Here is a 27,093-nt window from a genome sequence, read left to right on the forward strand (position 1 = left end):
TAACTAGACACCCGAATGCCTGCATTGTACAGAGGCACTTTTAATTCGAGACAAGCGACGTGACAAACGCTCGGTACTTTTCAATTTGTTCAGTTACGGGGCAAAAATGTATAAATTGGACAGCCACTTAACCTTTGAGGGCCTCACTAATGATGTTCAACTTGCGCACGCCATACACAGACAGTGCTTTGTTATTTCTGGCGATAGCGTGTTGTTGAGCGGTTTCAGACGACATCTTGAAAATTGACCTAACCACCTCGCTCTTGGGGGTCCCGGGTAGTTACCATGGACACTAGGAATGACGTCAGATAGCTAACTAGGTAGAAAATATGCTTCTGATCAAATGTTGTCCAACGTCAAATCATACCTTGCATCTTTTGACGAGCACAAACAAAAGTTATTCGGGCTACAACATTCATACAATATTATCTGTCAGTGAGGTGAGTCAAACGCTAGACTAATTGTAGATGATGACCGTGAGCAAAGGCAAAGAAAGAAGGACAGGGCAAAGAACAACGTAATTTTCTGAAGACTTAGATAAAAACAAAGCACACCAACAAACGTCCTTCCTTCGCCGTGCCGTAAACTAAGTTAGCTTGGATGGACAGGGATATCTAGACTATAGTTGCAGCATGTGTGTAGCAGTACGCGTGTTTATTTCACTCTCGACCAAACTTTCTACTCTATTACTTTCAATCCATTAAACTTGTGATCTTTAATACTCATCACGATGTATGATATATATATATATCAATATACTATTTTGAAAATTGTGAAATTTTCTAACTGAAGACAACAGACTACGTGAAAGATTTCAATTAATAGGCAAGTTATTTTGTGGCTAACCTCGCCTGCGGTTAAATGTGTTCAGTGAAGTCTGCTATACACGCGCTCTGTGACCTATTAATCACTTAGCAAGGTCACCGAGACTTACATGTACACAGTTTAGCTTATCAATTTTTACGAGAACACAGCGGCATTGCTATTCACCTCTTAAGTACGAGGTAGAAAGGGGCATTGATAGTCCTTAAGTGACGCATTGTTGCTTTTAAGACGTTACAATGCTCGCTTAGTCTTTTACGATAGGTCAACGTGCTTGAGTTGTTCCGTCAAGGACAGTCTTGCTTTTCAAGGACGTATGAATCATGTACGTACTGCTTAAGTATTTTCTTACTGTACATGTCCTGCCTACTCAAGTTACTGTATAATTTCATAGATATTTTAAAACATTTGATTTTCATTTTCATTCTTATATTGCATTTTTCAGTAGCAGAGATCTTGTCTGGAGAGCTTACGTGTACGTGTTGTCAGAGAATTATGAGCAATTATTCCACATGAGGTGCCACCAAACAAGAACGGGAACCTTGGCGAGGTGAAGCGTTTAATGTAGTGAGTTGTTTTTCTATTTGCCTTGGAAAGACGAGGACAATGTGGCACTGCACTGAAGTTAGTAACCCCGACAAAAGTCAGTTTCCCATTTTTACACCTGGGTGAAGTGAGAAAGGCCGTTTCAAGTGCCCTTCCTAAGGGCAGAACGTCGGGGGCACAGCGGTGATCGAACTCAGGACCTCTAGAATCCGAGTCGAACGCTCTGACAATTACGCCACACGAGACGCCACGAAGTGAGAAATTGGCGTCCTTTGGTAAGGAGTGTCCTCAGTTCTTGAATAGAAAAAGATATTCAATTGTAAAACGTATGACGATCTCGACGTTTTACAGGCTTCGTGAAGATCTATGTACGAAGCACAATTACCATTCCGTGTTACACAGAGAATGAAAACACCCAACCTTCCAATTAACCTCGCTGAAATAGATCATCAATGCGAACAAAAAGCATGTTACACTTTTGTCGTTTGAAATGACCCCAATTATCTCTGTATTATATCGGTCACATTCTTCGCACGACATGCAGTCATTCCAAGTCATGATCACAGGGAAGGTGGGTTGGTATTGTCAGTACATCTAGTTGCAAATGTTTTATTTTGTGTGATAACTTGACAATGTCTAGAACATTAGATACTTTGTGAATATTCTATAAACGTCTTATTTTTGTGATTGCCCGACGTCTGAAACATCGGATTCTTTGGAGATATACTGCAGTCTTGTTTTACTTTTGCTAAAATATACGTGTATGATACTTTGGCAATATTTTTGTGTGTTTGTGATTACGTTTTCTAAAACATACTTCGAAAATATTTTGCAAATTCTTTATATTTTTGTACATAGTTGTAAAAAGACTTGATGCTCTGGACATATATTATAAATACATTGTTTGGTCTTACTTCTCTTAAATATTTGATACTTTGAAAGTAATTCAAACGTCATTTTAATTTTCTAAACATTTTCAGATTTTGTAAAACTTGAAAATATTCATAATTTGGAATTTAACGTTTGCAATGGTAACAAAATAATGCTAACAGCATTCTATCATTACTTGTGATATTTTTACAATTTTGTAACACTTTGTAAATATTTTCCCTAGCAGAAAACACGACCACAGTTATACAAAATTGCCCAGAGAAAAATGATATTAGAAATTTTAAGGGAGGGTACGCACGGTGCACTGTACTACTCAAGCTGGTCACTCTACTAGAATCGGTCACTTGTAAGGGATTGACTTTAATGTCATACCTGGGTCGCGATAACGTTCGATACAGGTGTTCCGGACCGTGTGATAAAAAGCCGTATCACACAGGCTTCGAAGTTTTATCACACAGGCATCCATCGAATAATTCGAACGGTTACTGTGACGCCGAGTGTGACGCAGTCGAAAATTCGAATACCTGATTCGGACTTTGGAACATTACTGTTGCATCAATTTTTGTTCGAGGGCGCCAATCAATGTCTGGCACATTTTGCATCAAAACAGTGGTTTTCTCAGGTGGGTATGACATAAATAAAATACAACACGGTGTATTTCGCATCACCATCGGTCCCAGCCCTCCCGCGGGTCGGATCACCCTCCTGCCTTCGGGCGATCCTTCCCGCGGTCGGGCTGGTACCTCGGGTGACACGGATCGGGAATACACCGTGTTGTATTATTTATTTATTCATTTATTGGTTTGGTTGTTGTGTATGACTGTTAATTCCACACAGGTAGCGGCATCATGTCTCCTAAGATAAAAACCCTGCGGATGGCGTTACTTACCTTCCTGCTGTTTCTGATGACGACAAGTCTGAGATACACGCTAACAGGGGGAGACGTTAGAGTCAGGATTGTGATCGACTCAACACACAAGGACTTCGGACCACCGTGAGTATTATTGTTGGTTTGAGTGTGTCTATCTGTGTGTCTGCGTGCGTGTGTGCGTGCGTGTGTGTGTGTGTGTGTGTGTGTGTGTGTGTTTGTGTGTGTGTGTGTTTGTGTGTCTGTGTTTGTGTGTGTCTGTGTCCGGATGTTTGCATTCAGCATAATTCAAGAACCTCTGGATGGATTATGATCAAGGTCGATTTCTGGCCTCCTAAAATGTGACCTTGGTACTGCAGAAGAATGTCTTTTTTTGTATCTTTTGACCCGGTAAAGCTATAGTTTTGAATGTTTGGTGGCAGATACCGTCTGATGTAAGGAAGAAGCGATGTGTTTTGGGGCCCTATAGCAGTTTGCTCTGGTTTTCCAAGCAGAGGTTACGGTAGTGGATGGACTGGTAGGTAACGTTAGTTCACCTTTTCCGCAGGAATCCGTTGTAGGGTTGTAAAGTTGAGAGATGGTGGTTTCAAACTGCAGTATTTTTAAACTATTGCATTTTGTAACCCGCGTTTGTTGTCTTGATATCCTTAAGGTTACCCTATTTTCAAACACAACAGATGAAGGTTAGACGTACGTCCAGGTAAGAAAGATACGCCAAATAGCAATTTGAAAAATCATATCCAGTTGCTTAAGTAATTTCTATTTGGCACAAATAGGTTACCCTGCGGATAAAGTGAACCAACGTTAGAAGTAACTGACATTTCCTTTGAGTGAGGGAGAAACTAATAGCACTACTGGCCCCCAACCGTAGCCCCTGTAATGGTGATTTGTTCTCCATTGTTCATACTTCTTCTTCTCTAAAACAAGGAGCATTTGAGGAGTTGAGGCGACAATTTGTGAGTGTGTGGGTGGGGGTCCTTAAAGGGGCACTCCACCCCAGAAGGGAGTCAATGAATAATGTGGATAATGTGTCAATGAATACATAATCAGCCGAATTTTGTGGACTTCACCTTGGGATGAATTACGTGATGTGTGTTTTATAAAACAATAATGACACTCACTAAACCCATGCAGACCCTACCCATGCATTCCCTATACGCATAGACACTTTTGTTTATCGTACATATTTTCGGGATAAATGAGGTACGCTAAGCACACCGGGAAGGCAAATTGCTCATAAGATAGCAAAGAATACAAGAACATGACGAGATTTCTTAGCGAACCTGAAATTAGTTTTGTAACCTTACCTAAAAGTTTTGCATTGTATTCAGCCATAGGATTAATTCAATTAGAGGGTACTTGGGGAGTTTAGTAGAAGAGTGAATGCTTTTGAGGCATGTGGAGCAACTGGGTACTTTGTCGTATAATGTGAAGTAGTAATGCAGTTATCACTTCCTAAAATTAATATCTATCGGAAAATAACACTCCGTGTGGAGTGGAATGCCCCTTTAAGAGATACTACGTCAACAACACTCTGCTTTTCCTAGTGCCTGAAAATACAACATAATTTCATAAATGAAAGAACGACAAAGATAGTGCTCTAGCTGTTGGCAGCGAAGTTTACATGTGACGAACACGTGAGAAAGTTATACGATTTTTGACGGCTTTCGTGGGGCCTTAAACATTTTTATCAGTGGTATTTTAGAAGGGAAAACATTGTATGTAAAAACAAAACATAGATCTTCATCATGCATAAACATCATGCATAAACTGTCCATATTTACTTTTATACGCTATTATCTCTACTGGGTCCACTTGCAGATAGGGCAGACAGTCCTCAGGCATATAATTTAAATTCAATATAAATGTATTTCTGAAACAGGCCGGAACTTGCCACACTGCTATCGACCTCTGTGAACCACTCAAGCACGGGCAGGGATGTCATACACTCTGTGAACACACTACAGAGGTCCGCACGTCACGAGTTCAACTCTCGAGCCATACAAGTCTTCAGGTAGGGCTATGATAGAGTCAAACGTCTTTATTGGGAGGCCAAAATATCTTAAAAGAAGCTTAATGACATCTTTAAAGGCAATAGTGCGACGGACATTGCAAAAATGATAATGTTTAGGTCTAAGATTTGCACTAACTCTTGTGAACTGTGCTATTACAGTACCTGGCTTCCATATCATAGGGGGGGGGGGTGTTCATCATAGGCAAAAAGAAACATTAAATCAATTCATATATAGGACTAGTCGGTCAAAAAAGCACTATCCCACTGTGTAAACCTATTGAATAAGGGCGGGTAATCTGTACAGTTAACAAATCTCCAAACAGATCCTACGGTAGCATAAGATGGTATCAAAAGCTGTCAGAGGAGTGAAGCCGGCCTAGGAGTGTGTTTGCTACTGGTGCCCGTTTGACTCCCTTTGACAGGCTATAATCCCTGGACAGCTTTGATACTATCATATGGCACCGTAGAATCTGCTTGGAGATTACAGTTAACGTAATTAGTCTGCTGTCAGTGTCTTTTGTCAGTGCCATAAGTTTTTATTTTATGTACGAGACTAACATTTTAAGAATTAAGTGATCTGCTATCATTATGTCATCTCAACGTTTCGGTATTTTAGCCCCATTTTAACAATTTCTGTCTGTTTACCTGTCTCTCTCTCATTAAACATTTGTTTGTTTATTTGTTTGCTTTTGTTTCAGAAATCAGCTGAACAGCCAAGTTCACACCGCGGAGATCTTCATCCTCACACAGTCAAACACGCGCCCTGGCGACAGGATACCGTACTACAGGGGCCGAGGTGGCTACAACATCGACCAAACGTTATACTCACTGCAACCATCTGTAAGTGGTCTGTGACATTTGATCTGGACAGACATACATCTAGACGCCATGTTGATTTGATTATATGGATGATATCCTCTGGAAACCCTAAAACTAATGTTCTTTAACATCGTCTTTGACCTTGGAATAGTATGGTTAAAAGCATTTTTTTTTTCATTTTTGGAAACGGCCGAAAAGTGATGCGCGTGTGGATGTCATACATATAATCAAATCAACATGGCCTAAGAGAAAAATTAATTCACTTGTTCAGATTAAATTTTCTTTAGATACTGTTAACCCAGATGTCTTTCATTTATGAAATAAACACTTTATGACTTTTATGACAGAAAATGGCAGCAGGAGGAGACATCTTTGACCGCTGTAGCGTGGTGGGAAACAGCGGGATTCTTAAGGACAGCGGCTGTGGACGGGAGATAGACGGGACAGACTTCATCTTCAGGTATATCATTTGGAGTGAGACAGAGAGGCTTTGCACTGTGATATACATATGCTTTGCCATGTGTTCCCCAAAGGAGAAAAGATTGATTTTGCTGCTGCCTTCTTTTTCTTTCTTCCTCCTAGCTAAAAAAGGTTTATGGAAAAGGCTGGGCTGTCTACCCGGGCTGGCTCTGACTTTAGCTTACTCGGATACCCCCATTGAAAGACCCAATTCTTTTTCGCCCACACACAATACTTTGGGTGAACCTCATGACATAGTGTTGTATGCGAGTAGATTGAGACAAGGCTTTGCAAAAATGTTGCTTTTCTTGTTCACAAATATTTTCATCACTGTCTAGAAGAAAAATCTAGAAAGGAGGCCTTTTTCAGACTAAAAGAAAATTTAGTTTGGGCCCTAACAATTATGATGACTCCAACTTTTAGGTGACTAACGTTTGAACTAAGTCAGATGTGTACCGTCTGTAGGTTGAACTTGTTCCCGACCCTGCCCAAGTTCGCGGACGACACGGGAGCCAGAACACATCTAGTCACATGTGATGGAGCTACACTCAGCAAAAAGTAAAACTATGTTTTGTAATGTTATTTTTCTGTAGTTACATATTTAAGCCAACTACATGTAGCATAGAAAAGTGTTAAAAAATAATACGACACTACTGTTTCAGGCGATATGTCTCGATCTAGTAAGCTACTGAGACTCAAGAATTTTCTGTTACCACTTTGTTAAAATTTTCAATCTTTCATAGAAAAATACAGGTCAGCACAAATTGTAAATATTTATGACCTGTCAATTCCTGATCAAGTTACTTGGCTAAAACACCGTAGAATTCTTTCAGTTCCCCGTACTTTGAAATGACTGTTTTCAGTGCAAGTTGTCCTGATATTACATTCCATGGCAGATATTTCAGGAAAAAACATCATAAAAACTCCATCACGGCTTTAGCGGCATCGGTAAAGGGTCCCCGTTGCATAAGTTACATGTACAATAACCGACAATTCTATGATGTCTTTAACTCCATTTCTTTCATTTGCCACCTGATACCTTTTGCTTTCACCTCATCAACAGATTTCTTAATCTGGGAGAGCCACTGTGGAGACAAGCCTTCCAGAACTACGTCACAAACAGCCGTTACGGGCCGGTCCTGATCCTCACCTCGCCGTTCAGTACTCGCGACCACACCCAGAAGCTTCTGGACCTCCAGAGAACCGTTCATCAACAGAGGATGAGACCCACCGTGGTGCTGGGGCATCCCGTACACTGGAACGCTACCGTGGAGTACTGGAACAGGGCCGGCCTGGGTAGGACCATGTCAAACGGTAAGGCACATCAGCATATACCGGTACCGTGTAGCCTGGTAACTGTCAGTGCCAAAGTCAAATCTACCGAACTTGCCATTTGTAAATTCGCCGCACCGACAAAGACTAGATCTAACATTCAAGGCACGCGTACCTTTCGCTGACTCCAAAATGACCCTGTCTGGAACTCAAAATCCTCGCAAACTACAATTTTAAACCCAGCACAGGGTGACCTACAACCATGCAGTGTGCAGTGTTCCTGTATCTACGGGACCGGAAATAATGTGGCCGTGGCCTCTTTGGACAGGTGGCCGTTATAGACTATTTCTTAATGCTTAGGTCAATGGCAAAAATCCAAGGGACCGAAAAAAAGTGACCGCAATGGCCTGGTGGTTGCTATGCAAAGTTGACCGCTGCTTACTTAACTAGCTTTGCTTAAAGTTTACTTTTACAGGTTTGACTGTACATGTCTGGACAAGCTTTGGTAGTATTTCGAGATCGCCAGAAAATGCCCAAATCTAATTCCAAGCGAACTACTGTCGAAAATGTCATTTAACCTCATAGACTCATTTTCCTGCAGTATGAATGGGTCATAAGTTTACAAACACTAAGAGTACCATCTGTCTCACATTGTGTATAAAGTAAGGTTTGCCGCACATGACGACAGCGCCCTCTTACGACTTTCTCTCTCAATGCAGGTTTCTACCTGGTGAGTTCGGCTCTGTCCCTCTGTAACAAGGTCACGGTGTTCGGGTTCTGGCCCTTCACAGAGGACAAACAAGGGCGGCACGTGGACTTCCACATGGCCCAGAACGTCTGGCCCCACCTCTCACACGAACAGAGCGAGGAAAGCCTGGACAGAATGCGCGCCGAATTTCAGATGTTGCTGGAGTTACACAGACTTGGTCTACTGAGGCTTGTTACAGATCCATGTAGACGTATACCGGTCATTGCTACAGTCTAGTGCAGAACTGTAGAACGAAGTTCATTGTTGCTATCGTCACCATAGGCAGAAGCTGAGCTTCAATAGATAGCTTCTCAAACAATAAGACTCGAATCTGGAATCCAGACTTGCCAGGGCACATGTACACAGGCCGGCGAAATAAGAATTTAGGTCGTAGCGAGATCGCCGCCAAGTGGAATGGGGTGCTTCTGCGCATACCGTCAGCCGACTTAGAATAGAAGCTAGTATGTACGTGTTACGCTCATACACACTGGCCAATGCAGATGGATTTGAGTTGTCTTAGAAGTTTGTAATGAAATGTTTCAAGCATAATGAATACGACAGCAATGCGAATGTCATTTAGATCCGAACGTGCGGAATATATAGTCGAAGCAAAGGGAAAGGAAGAGGATTCGGATGTTTTGAAGATGATGAGAAATATATTATATATACATCCTGGCAGATATCGGTATTTTGCAAATTCAACAATGTATAGAGTCCATTCCAAGTCACCATGAGGGTTTTTAGGTGATATTTATAATTAGTCTGAATTATTTTGAATAAAAGAATGTATGAGCCACAATAATTAAATTATTTTCAAAAAATTGACTAAGAAAATACTCATTTATTTGAATTTCTTTGAATATTTTAGAAACATTTTGAAAGTTACTGTACAAAAATATCTTTCTTTAGAATATTTGTGAAACCTCTCTGTGATTATTTTACATTTACAAAAAATGGTAAACCTGGCCAAATGGTAAAATTAGTTTATTGCCCCCATAAAAGTAAGCCCTATTGTTGCATCTGTATATTTTTAGATTTCACTGCTGGGCACTGGTGGATCCTTTGTGGTGGGCCATTGTTGCATGGCACCCAACCATACTTTGCAAGGATGTGTGAATTGCTATCTTCCCAGCCCACTGAACCATTTACAAAAAATGGTAGAAAATGGTAAATGATGGTAGAATGCTGTTATCATTATTTAGAAACCATTAGAAGTATCCAATTCCACAAAATGAATATTTCCAAAGTTTTACAGGTCCAGGGAAATATTTATAAAGTTGAAACAGTGTTAAAAATATTTCTGAAGTATCAAATGTCCGAGACATATAATTACAAAACTTTAAAATCAATTCTAAACAATGGCAACAAACATCCGCATGGTGTCTTGGAATGGACTCTAATGGGCAATGATAATTGCTGGATTCCAGTTGGCGGCCATTTTGGATTTTTTGGGTGGGGTCACCCGGGGTCATTGCATCAAAACGAGGCTAGCCTTGCATAGTTGTAGTATAGGTAGGCGATCTTCAGCGGTAGTTTTGCCCCTCTAACTAGAAATACTGCAGAATATGTGTCTGTCATGTGTATAAGGTGCTGGGCACCAATGAGCTGACAATGAGGAAACAAATTGATTTTTATAGTCGTGCAAAAAAAGACGGATAAATAACGAACGCAATACGTTTTATGTAAGATAGCACCCGATATCAGCAATGCTCCCAATGAAATAAACGATTATAGAATAAAGAGGTTATAGTGACTGAATATGACCTTATGAGAAGATTCAGTATGGATGTTGATGCAGTATACAATAAATCATATATCAATGCTATATCTTCCCATGCCGTTGAAAGCATCTTGAAAACAGCTACGGAGAACATAACATTTTCGTTCTTTTTATCAAAGCCACCTCAATGCCACAATCAAGTGACAAAGACAAGTACCAGTCTACTAAAATTACTCAATATGATAAAACTTGGTAAAACTTCCTTTTCTCCCAGTAGATATGAAAAGGAAAATATCTTGACGTTTCTCAAGCTTCAAGGACCGCCTTCATGAGAAACCGGCTGTTTTAGAAACGTTACATTTTGCCTTTCCATATCTGCTTGGACCTTAGCACATACGGATACAGATATGGAAGTTCGGGGAATAAAAATAAATATCGATGATCAATCATAAAAGTCCACATGGGCTCCGTTCTCAAACTTGTTCTCCAGGAGAAGTTTGACCATCTTCTTGGCGGACTCGTCCGGGTCCAGCGCTGTCCGGTTCTTGGACAATCCGACGAAGAACGCGCGGATGTCTGGGTCCGCAGTATTCTGCCTACGGACAGGATAAACAAACGCACACAGACCATAATTACTCTTAAGGTGGGGTCACACGTGCGTATATATTTAAGTCCGTATGAGGCGCGCATGGGAGTATTTACCTCCACCAGGCCCCACAGGTCGTTGGAAAAATATTAGAAATTGGACAAACGTAAACAGGTAACATGTCAGCGAAGTTAGCGGGGTCACTAACCATACTTCTCAATCAGCTAACTCATCTGACATGTTATGTATCTATATTTGTCCAATTTGTACTATTTTTCCCGCGACCTGTGGAGCCTGGTAGAGACTAAGAGCTTCATACGCACCTCAAACGGACTTGAATATATACGCATGTGTGACCCCACCTTTAGCCCGGTATTCAGCCGTAATATAGCTCCCGAGTCTCTTTTCTCCTCTTCGTAATTGCGAAGAGGAGAGAAGAGACTCGGGACCTTTATTACGGCTGGATACCAGGCTATATTACTCTATCTTGCTTATAATATATAATGAGCCCAGTATACTGGAACTGATCCATGTGTTTTCGTAGTAAGGAGTGGGTCACACGCGTCGTGCGATCGCCTTACGTGGTGCATGTGTCTTGCAAAATCCAGTCACTTTGGGTACGAAACAAAAGTTACTCACGCAACTGGACATGCATGATGTTGAAACTGTTTCCAAAATCATATCCAGTTGCTATTGTAATTGTATACCTTACTACCTTGAGGTCCATATTTCATTTCGGCTTCAGCTGTCTTGTTATAAAAAAACACTGCTTTGTAGTATTAGATCCTGCCGAATTGAAATTCTATGACCTACAACAAATGCGACCACGCCATTAAGTTACAAAAGAGTTTCAGAAATTAAATATTCTTAACTCGGGATAAAGCAAACAGCTAGCTTCCTTTGTTCAAGCACAAACATATATATAAAGATATCGTGCTAAAGACAATCAGTTTTGATAAATGTTTCTTTCAACTTACGCTGCCACCTCGACCATTTCCGTCTGTAGCGGCCCGGGTGCGTAGCTGAGGACTCTGACGTCGGGCTGTTCTTGGGCCAGTACCTGTAGGGAGAGTTGATCTTAAATAAGTATATCAACATTAGTTTCACTTGCAAAATCCCCGCCGAAATTATCATTATAAGTGAACGAAAATAGCGCACATCAATAGAGACAATACAATATATATATTTGCTGAAACAGTCGGCATGTCATTTTATGTAAAGAGAATAAACTAACGAAGTGCACAGGAAGAAAAAAATTATGGTTCTGATTAACTTCTGAAGCAAATTTACGAATTTGTAGTCGCCAGGAACTCAGTACGCTCCAAGTAGAGTTTAGACTCCGTCTTGTTTGGGACATCTTTTGAGGGGTTTTACATTGTATCAGGTTTTCTATTTCGTTAGTTTTTCTTTTCGTCTGAACGCCAAAGCTCTGTTTGGAGGGTAAGACGTATGCCTTGAACGCTTCGTGGCGTTACTGGTACGCAGGATGTTGGACTCGGAACCTAGAGGTCCCAAGTTCGATACTCGCCATGTCCCTGACGTTGTGCCCTTGGGAAAGGCACTTTACACGATCTTCAACACTTCACCCAGTTGTAAAAATGGGTACCTGACTTCGTTCGGGAAGGTAAAAGACTAACTTAACCTTCTGTTTGCACTTTGTATGCGGTTCTACTAAAAGAAGTTACTAACGCGAGTGCAATGCCACATTGTCCCGTCTGTCCAAAAGCAAATGAAGAAAAAATACCTTGAATATCATGTCCCTTGCAGCTTTCCCGCCACAGTACAGTGCCCAAGACTTGAAGGGTTGTAGCGCACAGAGGGAAGTGATGTTCACCACCGTCCTACGCACAATGGACTCCGTGGCAGAAAAGAACTGGGAGTTCAGGCACAGAACGCTACTGACGTTCATCTGGTAATAGTCGGTGATGACTTTAGGGTCGGATAGTTCCGATGTCAGCTTTGAAACGTCACCTAGCGAAGCTGTGTAAAATTACAATGACAAGAGATGGTTTGTATTGTTAAAACAAAACAACGATACGGCATGCTTGGATTAAGATTAGAATAGGACTGTTTACCTAAATACTCGTACCTAAACCGTACGTTTGAAATTGTTTAGGTACAGATCCGGACCTAAACATCTGTGTACAGGTACCTGTACTTAAGTCAATTCCAAATCAAATATGACAATTGTGATAATCTTGTAGTTAAAAATAAAGAAAACTTTGTTTTGTGGTTCAAATTTCTAAGTGGTTCAAATTTCTAAATCCTCATGATGACAATTCTCACTAGAAAAGACAGTTAACTACATTTATAACTTACAGATTATTGATCAAACTTGTTTAGGTATGTGTGACGGTCCGGACCTGTACTTTAGCCCCTGTACCTGTGACAAGTACCTATTTTTTTTAAGGTACACCGTTCTAGATCAGACTCAACAAATCACATAGTTTTACTGACTTCTGCCGTTAAAAAACTTGACTGTTCCCTTTGGATATTAAAATATCTTTTTGCATGGCTCTGTTTGCCAATGGACAAATTGTTGTTGAATGTAAGAAAAAAAGTCAAAAGTCTATCTCACATACCTCATTGTTGCTTGCTTTTACCAATTGACAACGGTTGAATTTTAAAAAGTTAAAAGTGAATCCGCATTATTTTCGACGCTGGCGGACGGACGTATTGCATTCTGAGAGCTACGACCACCATGCGCTCCATGCGGAATAATACTGAACTGCAGCCATCTGAGGCCTTTGTTTTGAACGACAGCTGACTGACTATGCATAAACTACAAAAGCACAATGACACATAAGTACATACCAGCGTTGTGAACGATGATGGCATGTTTGAAACTCTGTGGGGAGGGTACGGCACAAATCCTTTTGTGTAGCTCGTCGCTGTAAGGCCCAGCTATGTCCCCGGCCACAATTTTCACCTCCACATGTGGCGCGGTCGCCTCGATTTTCTTCTTGGTGTCGTTCAGGCCGCCCTCCCCCCTTGCCGTGATCACAATGAGTGAACCTTCCCCGACTGTTTCAGCCAAGTTGATGGCCAGGGCTTGTCCGAGGCCTTTGCTAGCGCCGGTGACAACACAGAACGTCGCGACTTTCAGATCTGCGGCCGCCATGTTTTGGGCTGACCTCTGACCGCACTATGTTGGGAAAATGCGTTAATACCTCAGAGCGTGTACGGTACATCGTTTGAAATAACTGCAAAGTTGCTTCAAAGGCTTTAAAACTGTAAATTAAGATACAAACTTAACCTGCCTTGCCAACATCTTTCTTTAATATAGAAAATATTTACCACAAACCCTTCCATTCAGTAGACAACAAGGTCCAGCTCAATTTATTAACGCACCATCCCTAAGAAACGTTACGTAATACCCATTGCCTTGAAAGAAAACTCAACTATGTTACGCGAAATGAATTTGAAAGCCTTTGCCGTTCCACAAGACTTGTGTTCGTGGTGTTTTTCTCTCCGTTTGTCTCTGATACCCGTGGCATTGTGCGATGCAATTGTTCACTGCCTCGACAGGTGGGGTACAGACCTGTTTAATAATGACATTGACTAAATAGAACTCTCACATCGCCAGTCGACCAAGGCCTGGTACCGCCTTCCCACGATTCTTGTATGGCAACACTGAAAAGCGATACTTTCTATCTACATGATCTGACTAAAACGATATCTAATGTTTATGTTTATTGTCATTAATGTTTATGTTTATTGTCATTTTGATACTTTATCGTCATGTTGACGATCCCTGCAGAAGAAGAAAAATCTTTTTTTTTTCTTCTGAAATCGGGCGAAAATTACTTCTCGCGCTGATGCCATCCAGAAAATCTACTTGCTGTGGTATTATAACATTGATCGTACGTACTGGCATTTTGCACATCTAGGGAGAGGACCGCATTGCCGCAAACTGCAAGATATGTTACAACTTCACCCCATCTCGTTATATAGACAAAGTTCTGTATATATGGAGATGGAGAGCACTTTCCAGCCTGGTTCGAGCTGGAGCTCGGCCAAAGTAAAGTAAGTAAGTCTGTATATATATACATAAGGTTCAACCCCTCGTATGCCATGGCATGATCGTAAGTTCAATAACTCCTCACCTCACCTCACCTCACCTCATTTCACCCCACCTTACCTATCCCTTGACTCATACAGAAATCTATGAAAATGTGCTATGAATTGTAGTCTGTGCAACACTTGTAAACACTGCTGTCCGAGGCTAGGAGGCCAATCGGGTGTTGGGTGGGCTGCTACTAGCGAGATTTAATCAGGCTTCTAGTATTATGAATTGATGGGGAAATAAAATTACCAGAGGGCCAGATTGCATATTATTTCTGTACACTCACTAGGGGGCCTTGCTGTGTGGATCAATGCAAACACTTAAGATTAAATCTCGCCAGTTTAATACAGCCCTGGACAGCAGAGTTTGTGTTACACAGACTAGCACTAAAGCAAATAGCCACAATATTTGGATTTTAATATGCATACGTATTGCTGGGGTAATCAAATTTTGCTGAAAGTTTTCGTTGAAACGATCAAGCAACGTCTTTTTGATCAATTGTAGTTATTTTAATGAACCCTGATAAAAGCTCCTTGAATGAACAGTTTAGTTTAAAGTAACTTTGACCAAGATGGGACCCCTATCAAAGGTCCAGCTCCACACAATGGTTTGTCCCGGGACGGGTCTATCTATGACGTCATCAAGATGGCGGAGGGTGACCATGGTAAAGCCGACGCCGAACACCCGGACCAAAACAACGCAGAGCAGGCCGAAATGATGGAGGTAGAGCCGGAGGAAGCCGTGCCTGTCGGTCCAGAAGGGAGTGGGGAACTGTCAGAGTTTGTCATGGCGCACTACAATCAACAGAGGGTGAGATATAAAGGCCCAGTGTTGTTTTGTTTTTCGGGGGAGGGGGTACGCGCATGTAGAAGTATAAGGTTTCAGGGACGTTTAAACAGCAACATTTTAGAAAGCCATATTTTCTTTGTAGATAGGAGAAAGTTTTCCTATCGTAGCAACAATTTCTTGCGATCCATGTACATGTTAGTAGTGTGAACTGTGCGTTCTCTCTCTATACATGTAACGTTAACATGTTACACTTACATACATGATGTACACATAAAGTACCGACTAAACACACACACATAACGTTATATAGTTAATGTATGAAGGGAAGTCTACATGTGTATATATACTGTACATACCATTCCTAAATAACTTTTGACAAATATTTTGTCGCTAGTAGTATAGAAATACCCAACCTGATGTATGCAATAGTTCCCTACTGTAGATTCCACTAGTATTGTATTAGCTGAAATTGTTGCAATATACCATATGTGTAGTATTAGACCAAACCTTTTGTCGTATATACATTGCCATACATTATTACTGATGCAATTGTTGCGCAATAAACCATTGTATTATATCGTATATCGCTACATTAGTACAAAGATACAGATACACAGGTACACACATTCACATATTCACACACACACACACACACACGTTATCTTTTCTCATGAATTTTCCCTGCTATGTTAGGAGGAGGGCAGGTTTGAGGGACATGAGGACATCAGTGCAGAACGGACACAGAACTTCATGGAGAGGGCGCTGGCAGAGAGTCAGAGGTACATGTGTACATCTTGTCTCAATAGCTAAGACCACACCTAATGTACCTGAGCCATGATAACGTTCAATACAGGTGTTCCGGACCAGGTGATAACTTGGTTTATCACATGGGGTTTAAGTGCTCTCAAAGCAAAGAAGCCTGATTAAATAATTTTACGACCGCAGAGTGCACCGTTGAAAATTTGAAGACCGGATATATTGCATTCTAAGGTATCCTGAGGGGCAACATTACCGTCAGAGAGGTCACAGTAGAAAACACACAAATGACCTGAGTGGCATATTCCCTGGTCAATCAGAGTTTCATGCTTGTCAGAGGATCTGCTCGCCTGTGTAAGGGCATCTAGTGCGTCCAATTTCTTGTTATTTTAGGAAAAGCGTGTACAAATGATGCCTTGCTAAAAGCCTGTTTGGATTATTCTGTACACATCCCTAGTTGACACTGATGAGCTTCTGATGGTTTCAGGATGAGTGCTGAAGCTGCTAAGTCAGACCAGAAGAGACAGGACCTGTACAGGAGGCTGGGGGTACAGGACATGGTGGACCTAACGCTGGAACACGCTTCGGAGGTCATGGTCACCGTACAGAACGGAGACAGTCCGTCACGCTGAGTTGGGGGGGTAGTCCATCACGCTGAGCAGGGGGGGGGGGCAGTCCGTCACGATAAGCAGGGGGGTCTAAAGGGGTGCTGTAGTTGCACCCCCTTTTTCTTTAGCACTCAGTTCTGCTAAAAGTGGACAAGTGCGCTTGAACACAACATGAAATGACAGTTAACTATCACTCATCTAACCTGTCAATATCACTTTGTATTACATCTTGACTGCTCCAGATACCTGAAATTGTGATGCCTCATATATCACATTACACATATCAGTAAATATATCACATTACACATACCAGAAATTTAAACTGCAGTTTCTGGCCTTCTCATACAATTGCTATAAGTATAATTGTACTACCGCATGTTTGTTTCTGACTGGGGAATGCTATGAAGTGTGAGTTTGGAGTTGTGATATTCGTAATGTAAGTACCATTTTTTAACAACTATCTCAGGTTCTTCCACTTTTGGCTTTAAGTTAATTAATGTTCTGTTTTTTGTTAGCTTCTTACAAGTTCTGATGACCATGACCATTCCAAACAGCCAGGAATACTTGAGTGTTGATAAGGTCTTGTTTTGTTTTGTTTCAAAACTGATGTGTATGAAGAATGGTGTTTTTCTGTGTGCATATTTCTAAGTACAATGCCATGATAAAGTTTGTATGTTTGACTGTGAGATATATTGAACACTCCATTATAATTTTTGTGTTTCATCTTCTAATGTTTGTTGTAATGACTATTGTATAATTCCATTTATTGTAAGTTTTATACTCAAGCCGTATGTACATCTGTATTTTTGTGGGTTTTGTGAATACAGATCATTTATGAAGACCAGAAGTATCACATGTAAGACTCCAAGAGAATGGCAAAGGTTTTGAAAAGAGAAAATAAAAACAATGAATTTTACCACTGTGGTACTTTCAACTATCAAATATCACCTTTAGCCTATGAATAAATCAAATCCAATCTATACTACAATAGTAGCTTCCATGATGTACATTGTGCTGCAAATATCAAGAAATGATCACAAATCAATTCCTTCTGCACCCAATATCAAGATTCTAAAATCTGGTATCTATTTAGCTTCTATAAGCTTTCATCAATTGCCTCTAGCTAATGTCTCAAGGCTTTTCAGCAAATATTCCCTTTCTTTTCAAGAAAGCACACAAGATTTTATTTCATTATGACCACATAGGGTCTAACATCACAATATTGCTTCAACGATTTCATCTTATAATCTATTTACTGTACACTGTATGACTATGACTGACTGTACATTTTTGCTACCAAACATTCCCATCTCAATAAATAACTTTTCTAAAATATCATAAACTTATGATAATGTCCTTTTCTCGTCAAGTGAACCAAATAAGTCTATCATCCCTTATGTTCCCTTTAGGTAGAGATGAGTTGAATGGTTTCACTGTTGCGTTGAAGTTGTACAGCTTGATGACGTTAACGTGAGGAACGCTTGCACATTTCCCTTTCCTGACGTAGTCTGGGAGCTCCAGTTGGGTCAGGTTGGAGGTGAAGTAGCCGTTGATCGCAAAGAATTTCTGTTTGAAGGGAAGATGACACTGTATCAGCAAAAGAAATTCCTGACCATTCAAGCTACTTAAAAGGTATTATTATTTAAGTAAGTCACTAAAGGAACAACATATAGTTTCCAGATGAACTACATGTACAGATGAGAAAGTTATGGTGCATGATTGATATGATTCTAAAATATGTACAGAGCAAATTTGTTTCAACTCATTTTTATTGGTCATTTCAGTCCGATTTACACAACAAACATGCTTATTATTACATAATATATTATGGCTGCCTCCAGCTTTAACTTTTTTTCTGTCCCACACATTATTTGGGAGCCCATGTTGTGAATTTGATTCGTTAAATCTGTCATTTCCAGATATTAAAGGTCCTGAAGTTCTGATTTTTTTATGGATGGAGTGAGTTTTTGGTCCCAAGAAGGAAATTTCTAGAAGGAGTTGTCCTGGAGACAGCCAACAAACATACAGACAAAATGAAGAAGGAAGAAAACATTATTGAACCCAACCTTTTCAGCATTGTACAGCTCCACAAGGTTGGAGTAGACAGGCCAGTTGGGACTGGGTTGGAACGTGCCAGAGTTGACTGGGTCTGTGCTGAACTGGATTATACCCCATCTAACAGGAAAAATACATACTATTAATCATAATCATTTTTTAAGAGGTTCATCAGTCACGTAATAATACTATAAGTTTACTAAGTTAATAGAATAATAATTCTTCATATGCAGGCTAGCAACGTCTGTGTACCTTATAATTACGTAGGGATGTGTACCACACAAATTTGATTGAATTTACATCAAGAGTCCAAGACCCCACAAATTAAATTGGTTTGGCCTGAAAATCCTTCTGCAGAACTTGTCCCACCTTTCAGGCAGGTGCATGTTGATAGAGTGTTGTGGAGACCACACCCAGTTGTCTTCAGGTAAACCAGGTACCTGCAAAAATGAAATCTACCAGGTGAGAATAAATGAAAGCTACATAAAAGATATTTAATACCTGATTAAACCACATGACATGTTTGTTAGAGGCATACATACATTAGAAAAGATAAAAGGGACAGAATAAAGAAACATATTCTAGAATATGGTTATTTCTAAAAACACCATCAACTGCAAGTAAAAACGGTTTTGGTATTGACTTGAATACAACATTGTCTTCCTACCTTTTCGTAATGGCCGTCCACATTTTTTACATGCCACTCAACCCTGCTGAAGTTGATCCTCCATTGGTCGCCATGTTTGGGCGGGGCCGTTGCCACGGTGCAGTCATGAACCATGTCCTTAAAAGGAAGTGCCAACTCAACGGTCCAAAACTTATCTAAAGAAAAAAAAACACAAAAAAAAAAAAAAAAAAAAAAAGGGCCCCTGACCGGCCGCCGGACGACGGCAGTCAGCCAGGCCCCGTGCCCATTGGTTATAAAAGTGTCCCTCTGGACGGCTAAACTCTTTCCATTTGCCACAGCAAGATCTGCTTGGAGATTACTGGTCTTCTACATGCATACTTGTACACACACAAACATTTACCAAAAACATAACCATCTTGGCAAATAAAGGTAATATATTAAACATACTTGGTACTAGTGGGTTGTTGATAGGTCCCTCCACATATGTTGCTGACTTCATTGTTGGCATCTCCCAACTACTGTTGGCGTTTCCTCCATTCAGGTAGGGCTGTGTAGAAAAATCAATGCAGGTAAATCTTCATTATATTACCATTAACTGTACGATCTTGCTCAAGAACATTTTTCTAAAAAGATACGTCGATGTAGGTTAGACATCCAGGTAATAAGATACACCAAAAAGTAGTTACTCAAGCAACTGGATATGGTTTTGTCTTCAGTCTGAATTATCGTAGTACACAACCTTTCCTATTGGACATCTGAAATTGTCTTCATTAGTTAGAGTATAAAAGACCTGTTTCTTCCAGATCTCTTCAGTGTCACTGACGAAGGATAGTGGATTCTATCCGAAACGTCTGACCGTTTCAAAACCATATCCAGTTGCTTGAGTAACTACTTTTTGCTGTTTTCTAAAAAGAGTCATTTGACATATAAATATACATGCTGTATGTTTTGTTTATAAAGTTTGGACGTCCAGGTAAACAATAATCAAATAAAATTCAATCTCTACAACTGGATAAAGAACGAAGATCTACTTCTGGACATTTTGAGTGACATCCATCATTCTTCTTCGCTTTATCTCACCTTTCTGGTGACGCTGAAGAAGAGTGATGGATGTCATTGAATTGAATTGTATTTGAATGCTGCTTGTTTGTTCATAATGTACTTCTGCAAGCAGATGAATATTGTTTCCTTTTTTTTTCCATACTCAATTCATGACACAACTGAGGGGATGTCTACAAAATCAAAAAGTTTGGAACTATGTTTATAATGTATCATTATTGCACTCAAAATCCTAAAGGTGTGTTCTAATCAAAATCAGTGATAATCAAGTTGCATTTCCATACTACAACCTACCTTACTTAGCTCCAGGTCCCATGTTGTGTTGATTGCATTGATTTCAAATTCTTTGTAACTGAAAATCAGATATGATTTGGTTTCTTTAATACATTAATGTTCAACCTTTGTATTCTCACTCAACAGAAATTAGTGAACAAATATGGATATTTGAAATGTGCATAACTCTGGAATTACTGATGCGCATTTAGTTGATCTCTTAAATTCAACTTTCATCTAATGTGCTAAGTGCATGGATGTTAGCTTTGTTACTACAAGGTGCAAAAATGGAAGCTCTGTTGGTAGTAAACATAGTACTGTACAACGCTAAACTTGAAACACAAACCCCAAGGTACATTGTATGCATGGATCAAATTTTCAATAACCTGGTAACTGTTATCTTCTTCAGTGCACTCCAGCCATCACTAAATAGAGACAGTAGGCATTTATTTATTTAGTATAATCTTCCTGGCAAGTTTGACAAACTGCTGACGTCAAATATCCACAAGATGTCCGTAAGTCTCACGATTTTACAATTTCTAAAAGTGATTGGTCATCATTGATTCTGAAGAAGGCAACAGTGGTCGATGAAAATTTGATCCATGATTGTGTTGGAAGAAAGTTAAACATTGCACTGAGGAAAGTATCTTTTGAAAACTGGAGTATACTGACACCATAATTAAAAGATTTTATCTTGAATGTAACTTACTGGTGGGTGCTGCCATCTGGATCTGTGAATACCTTCAAAGCAAAAGAAGAAGTCTCATAACATGTCACATTGTGAGATAGCTAAGGTGTGTTATCAATGCATTTAACCTCCAGTGGAACTCACAGCACGTCAAAATGTATTCACTTTTTTTGGTAATTTTCTAATTTTTTTTAAAAATGCATTATGAGCTAAGCCTGTGTTTATACAATCTCTCGCTGGCTGGGGTTTAGTGACCTCCTAGGGTGGCGCCAATGTAGGGCCGCCGCTATGGGCGCGATTTTAGGTTACAATATGAGCCTACACTTTTGTGTACGCATAAAATGAAAAAAATAACAGTTTATTTGGTAATGTTTGATTTCAATTGTCGATGCAATTACCAATTTTGAGCTCTGCATCTAATAGATATAAATGCCCTATAACAACTATACTGAACTGAGGCTAGTATATGCATAATATGATTAGAAGTATCATCACCAATACTTATTAATGGGTGCAACTTGTCTAAAAACTGTATCTGTTTGGTAACTGTAACTGATATTACCGACACATAGGTTTGCAGCATCTAAAAACAAGACTTGCCTCAAAATCGTTGTCCTCGAATACTGTGAAAATAAAGAAATACAGAAGATTCATCAAAAGCACATTCTCACAAATGTTACAGTAAAAATCATTTCCAACACTTCAGTAAGTACAGATTGTCTAAGTTGCTCTCATCCGTGCAATATGATAGGAGTATCTTGACCACATTTCTAATGGGCCAGTTCCAAGGGTTTGATTGGCCAGGAGTGGAAATGTTACCTTTCCTGCTGACTGACTCTCCAGGAGTCCTGGCTTAATGTGCCAAATACTACGATCCATACCCCCTTGAGAAGGCATGGTGATGGCTAATGTTTTTTTCTTGCTTACTTGTTTGCCGATCACTCTTAAGGAGGACACTTTGTATAATTGTGAAAAGTGGAGGACCTGGCACCTTTGGGAGTTACACTGCGTGTATTGAAGGTCATTAGAATGTGAAAAATACATAAAAATTGCGATTATTCTGTTAAAAAAATTGATCAGCTCATCAGACTACTTATCACTCACTGACGATCATAAAAAGGTAAGGACACCACAGTCGGATTGTATTTACCCTGTAGTCACATTGAATCAGTGACCTGTCCTATACTGAGTCCGGATCTAAACAACTTAGGTTTATAAAATGACCATTGTGATTTGGGGTCTTTTGTTGGTGTCAACCCTGCTGAAAACTCGCAACGTTCGTCCTTGGCAAGGTTAGTCCTTGGCACAGTTTTGTTCTCGGCAAGGTTTGTCCTTGGCACAGTTTTGTGATCATGGCATAGCTCACAGACAGGAAGATTGAAGTAGGTTTTATTTATGTTTATGCTTTTTCTATCTTTTTAATTATATCAAAGATGTGTGAAGCAGCTAATTAGTCTGATAATGATATACTTGTAGGTGTGTGATTGAATGTGCACATGTAATCTTCCTGATTCTTGCCACAGTCTGTTTAATGTACATGTACCGCCTAGCTGGAGCCTTTTGTCTCTATGAGAGTGAGTCATGGCTTTGGAACATTTTTATACCCACTACACTGTCTGACCTTCTGGAGAAATCTTGAGATCTTTATAAAGAATCTTGAGACTTAATAAAAAGATCTCAAGATTCTCATTAAAAAATCTCAAAATTGCCTGAAAACATCTCAAGATTTACCACAGAATCTCAAGATTTTTGGAACAATTTTTGAGATTTCTCGATTCTCAAGGAGGCATGAAGACCCCCACTGGGGGTCATTATCATCATTGAATACCATAGAGAAGTTTTTCACCAAATATCAGCTACGTAAGTTTAAGAGTCTACAAGCATTTTTCCAAGGTGCTCTGTGCAAAATAGCACTGTGTCATGATGGAAACCTCTGATTCACCTATACAAATGTCATGTAGATAACCCTCACTATGTAACCCTAAACTCCAGGGTGTGACAGCAAAAAATGAGTGTCTATTGTGTGTAGCTTCAGGTCAGTCACAGGTGAGCCTACCATAGCATCACACTACACAGTTCAGTAGACCAAAAACCCAGGGAAAGAGAGCTGTACATGCACAAGGAGCACAGGAATCCATGTTTTTTCTTGGCTTAAATACTGTATACCTCAGCAGCAACTAGTACAAATGTAATCTGCCTGTGACGAGTCGATTGGTGACTGAAAGCAATTCCATGTATTGTTCTCAGGAAATCTGAAATCTCCTCGTGTCATAAAGACAACCATCGTACTGGGCAACCAGCAGGAATCCCCAGGAAAATCCAGCAAACAATCCTCTAGACATAAGTCTGACAAAAATGAATAACTATGAACGTGAATAACTATGTCTACATCAAGTAAATCACGTCTCGCCTCTGCACGGGTTTCATCAGTTGCCAAATATGGTAGCCTTCACCATGGCAACCAAAGTCGAAGGACGACATTTGGCGAAGAGGGAACAGGACCAGGTCAGTTTCTATACCCTGTTGGAGTTACAGTGTCCGAGGAAGGGGAGATCTTTGTAGCTGATAGTGGGAACCAGAGAATTCAAGTCTTCACCCTGAAGGGAAAATATGTCCGTCAGTTTCCAACGGTGGTGTCTTGTAGAGAGGAGATGTGCCCAAACGATGTGGCGATGGACGGGGAGGGGAACCTGTGGGTGGTGGGGAACACGGAGTCCGCGAATTTTGCTGTGCAGTACGACAAGCACGGCAAGGTGCTGACAAAAATTGATCTACAGTACACAGTGTGGGATAGGGGAGTCACCGTGGACACCAGGAGGAACCACATCCTCATCACACAAACCACAGGAGACTGGAACAACACTTGTACAGAAGTGCAGGTGTTCAGGCCTGAAGGGACACTTGTGAAAGCTCTATGCCAGCAGCAGGGGATGAAGTACCCACAGACCATGACTGTAGATAGGAAAGGGAACACTCTTGTGACGGATTATGAAAATAACTGTGTCTACTCGTACAATGAGGATGGACAGTTCCTGTTCCAGTTTGGAGGTGAGGGAAGTGGTGAAGGTCAGCTGAAGAACCCCCACGGCATCTGTACGGACATCTCGAGTAATGTCGTCGTGGCAGACAGCGAAAACGGTCGCGTGGAACTCTTTGACAAGGCAGGCAAATTCCTCAAGCACATCGCTACGGACATGAAAGAGCCGTGGGCTGTTGCCATGGCAACACAGGGACAGCTGGTGGTGACTGACATGTTTGATGTTTCAGTTTCTGTCTTCCAAACCTTTGAAAATTTTTCAAAGCTTTAGATTTCAAATATGCACAAAGAACATCAAATGAACTGTGAATGCCTTACCTAGTACATGTACGATCTAGTTACTTTCGCAAATTATATACAAGCTGGTTGTGTTGCATTGATAGTATGAGATATGTAAGTTTAAAGTTCACATTGATCCCAATGTTTGACTTGGTGTGATGCCAATGTTTGACTTGGTGTTGGAGTATTTTTGGCCAGGACTACAAATAAATTTCCAAAGAGGAAGAACTTTAACTGTAAGATAGATGGATTTTATAACTAATGATGATGATAACTAATTAAGATACTGTGGTCGTTTGGTTCCCCACAAGATATTGGCTCCTTGATTTTTATCAGTAATATGTAACATAATATAACCCATAACATATAACGTTATACAAACTGTTTCTTACTAGTGTATGATGAAAAATAATGAAATGTTCTTGCATTGCTGTCGTCTTATATCTCTTTTCTTTAAACAGAAATTAGTGTCAATAGAATTTGCACAAGATACTGTAAATGCAGAAATGTTCGCGGTGGATTAATGCTTGCGGTTTTCGCGGTGACCACTTTACCGCGAACTTAAAACCAACGCGAACATTTTTCTATTATATGTCTATATATATATGGTGTCACCGCGAACTTAAATCGACCGCGAAAAGTCATTTTTCCCGCTACCGCGAAATTAAATCCCCGCGAACTTAAATGCATTTACAGTATGTTGGACCAGGGTTGTAGCTACATGTAGAGCCCGTCCTTTGACGGAATTTTGCAGCTGGACGAAAAAAAATTTTGCCCATTCCATCCTCTGTGACGGACAAAGATCGATTTGTAACAATATGAAAAAAAAATTGAAATTTTGCAAAGATCTAAAAACAATCAGCAGAAGTTTTCAGCGTCTCGGGCCTTCAGTGCTCGATAGGATTTCCATTAAAAATCGAGGGGACATACAGAAATAATTTCTGGCTGGCCATGGCTACAACCCTGTGTTGGACTTGGGGCATACAATAAAGTTATGTACCACACACCTACTGAGTCGTGCTTCGTCTGGTTGGCAAACACGTCTGGCTCCTGCAGATATCCGGCCACGTACAGATATGTGTCGTCCCAGCGCAGCTTAGTGTACGTTTCATAGCGAGGTTTGGGATAGTCTTCTCCTTGAATGTCTTGAAAATTTGGTACATGAATTCAACATATGATTAAACAAGAAACAAATAAGCTGAAATATGGAAGAATTTTCTCCAAAGCAGGTCATTACTAAGTATACGAAATAATAGACGTTAAACGAGGACAACAACAACTGTAGTATTACGACTTTTTAAAGTGAACAGGTGACCTTACCTACAAACTTGTCCATCCACTGCAAATCGGTCCATGCCCTTTCATCTAACCTACCGTCCACAGTGATGCCCCCCTCCCCCTCCCGGAGTTTGTACACCACGGAAGTTTTGGGCAAGGGCAGTCCGCAAGGAGGGTCGTCTGAAACTGACGGCTGGCTTAGAGATAGAACTAACAACACAGAACATGTATACAGCAACAAATACTGCATTTTAACTGCCTGTCTATTAGCCATGCGACCAAAGTATGCAAGGGTACATGCAGGGCGAAAATATCGGATGATATGACCTATGACCCGGAAATGGAAGGTAGATTAAAGGGCCATTGAAGGTCATACTTGGTTTACTTCAAATAACACATTCGGTAACAACTTGTTAACGCGCAATTAACGACTGTATAACTAAGGGCCATCAAATGATATTTTTAATCAGCATTAACAAAAGTTCCTATTGAGTTTACTTTTTTTTTCGACGGAAGACCTGAATAGTGGTCAACTTTATATTTTGACGTTATTCGGAAAATTGCTTAATGTGTTATCTTAGACTTACCACTAGGCACACACCACTACATATCATTTAAAAAAAGACTTCCTGTATGAATCAGCTGGTTCCTTGGACCTTTCTTCATTTCAATAATATGCATTGACGGTGGGCCGCATGCCGAAACGCATTTTCATGTAAAAAATAATAATTGAATGCGCAAAGTTTCGCAAAAGTTACCTGTTTTGTTAGAAAGCGAAGAAATGCGTACAATTGAGCAAATTAAAGAAAATTGAGTACATTGATTTTTTATC

The 27,093-nt window shown here is 40.3% G+C and overlaps 4 protein-coding genes across 4 annotated transcripts; 2 read left to right on the forward strand and 2 right to left on the reverse strand.

The window, feature by feature from the left end:
- Positions 1 to 320: 320 nt before the first annotated feature.
- Positions 321 to 9,147, forward strand: LOC118430042 (alpha-N-acetylneuraminide alpha-2,8-sialyltransferase-like). Its single transcript, XM_035840747.1, has 9 exons — positions 321 to 440; positions 1,268 to 1,389; positions 3,097 to 3,253; positions 5,010 to 5,141; positions 5,840 to 5,981; positions 6,308 to 6,420; positions 6,885 to 6,977; positions 7,483 to 7,733; positions 8,411 to 9,147. Exons 3-9 carry the CDS (start codon positions 3,108 to 3,110, stop codon positions 8,674 to 8,676), a joined length of 1,143 nt encoding a protein of 380 aa, XP_035696640.1. The 5' UTR covers positions 321 to 440; positions 1,268 to 1,389; positions 3,097 to 3,107; the 3' UTR covers positions 8,677 to 9,147.
- A 736-nt stretch (positions 9,148 to 9,883) lies between these two features.
- On the reverse strand, positions 9,884 to 13,892 carry LOC118430567 (sepiapterin reductase-like). The gene is made up of 4 exons (XM_035841515.1): positions 13,560 to 13,892; positions 12,490 to 12,725; positions 11,723 to 11,805; positions 9,884 to 10,755 (listed from the first exon to the last, which is right to left on the reverse strand). The coding sequence occupies exons 1-4, from the start codon at positions 13,864 to 13,866 to the stop codon at positions 10,602 to 10,604; spliced, it is 780 nt and encodes a 259-aa protein (XP_035697408.1). The 5' UTR covers positions 13,867 to 13,892; the 3' UTR covers positions 9,884 to 10,601.
- Positions 13,893 to 15,446: 1,554 nt separating this feature from the next.
- Positions 15,447 to 17,428, forward strand: LOC118430568. Its single transcript, XM_035841516.1, has 4 exons — positions 15,447 to 15,621; positions 16,294 to 16,379; positions 16,844 to 16,972; positions 17,029 to 17,428. Exons 1-4 carry the CDS (start codon positions 15,457 to 15,459, stop codon positions 17,042 to 17,044), a joined length of 396 nt encoding a protein of 131 aa, XP_035697409.1. The 5' UTR covers positions 15,447 to 15,456; the 3' UTR covers positions 17,045 to 17,428.
- An 834-nt stretch (positions 17,429 to 18,262) lies between these two features.
- LOC118430566 lies at positions 18,263 to 26,593 on the reverse strand. Its single transcript, XM_035841514.1, has 10 exons — positions 26,304 to 26,593; positions 25,991 to 26,128; positions 22,268 to 22,290; positions 21,689 to 21,720; positions 21,001 to 21,058; positions 20,095 to 20,194; positions 19,687 to 19,841; positions 19,389 to 19,459; positions 19,031 to 19,139; positions 18,263 to 18,530 (listed from the first exon to the last, which is right to left on the reverse strand). Exons 1-10 carry the CDS (start codon positions 26,533 to 26,535, stop codon positions 18,330 to 18,332), a joined length of 1,119 nt encoding a protein of 372 aa, XP_035697407.1. The 5' UTR covers positions 26,536 to 26,593; the 3' UTR covers positions 18,263 to 18,329.
- Between the last annotated feature and the right edge of the window lie 500 nt (positions 26,594 to 27,093).

The sequence above is a fragment of the Branchiostoma floridae genome, chromosome 14 (assembly GCF_000003815.2).
Source record: "Branchiostoma floridae strain S238N-H82 chromosome 14, Bfl_VNyyK, whole genome shotgun sequence".
Classification (NCBI taxonomy): domain Eukaryota; kingdom Metazoa; phylum Chordata; class Leptocardii; order Amphioxiformes; family Branchiostomatidae; genus Branchiostoma; species Branchiostoma floridae.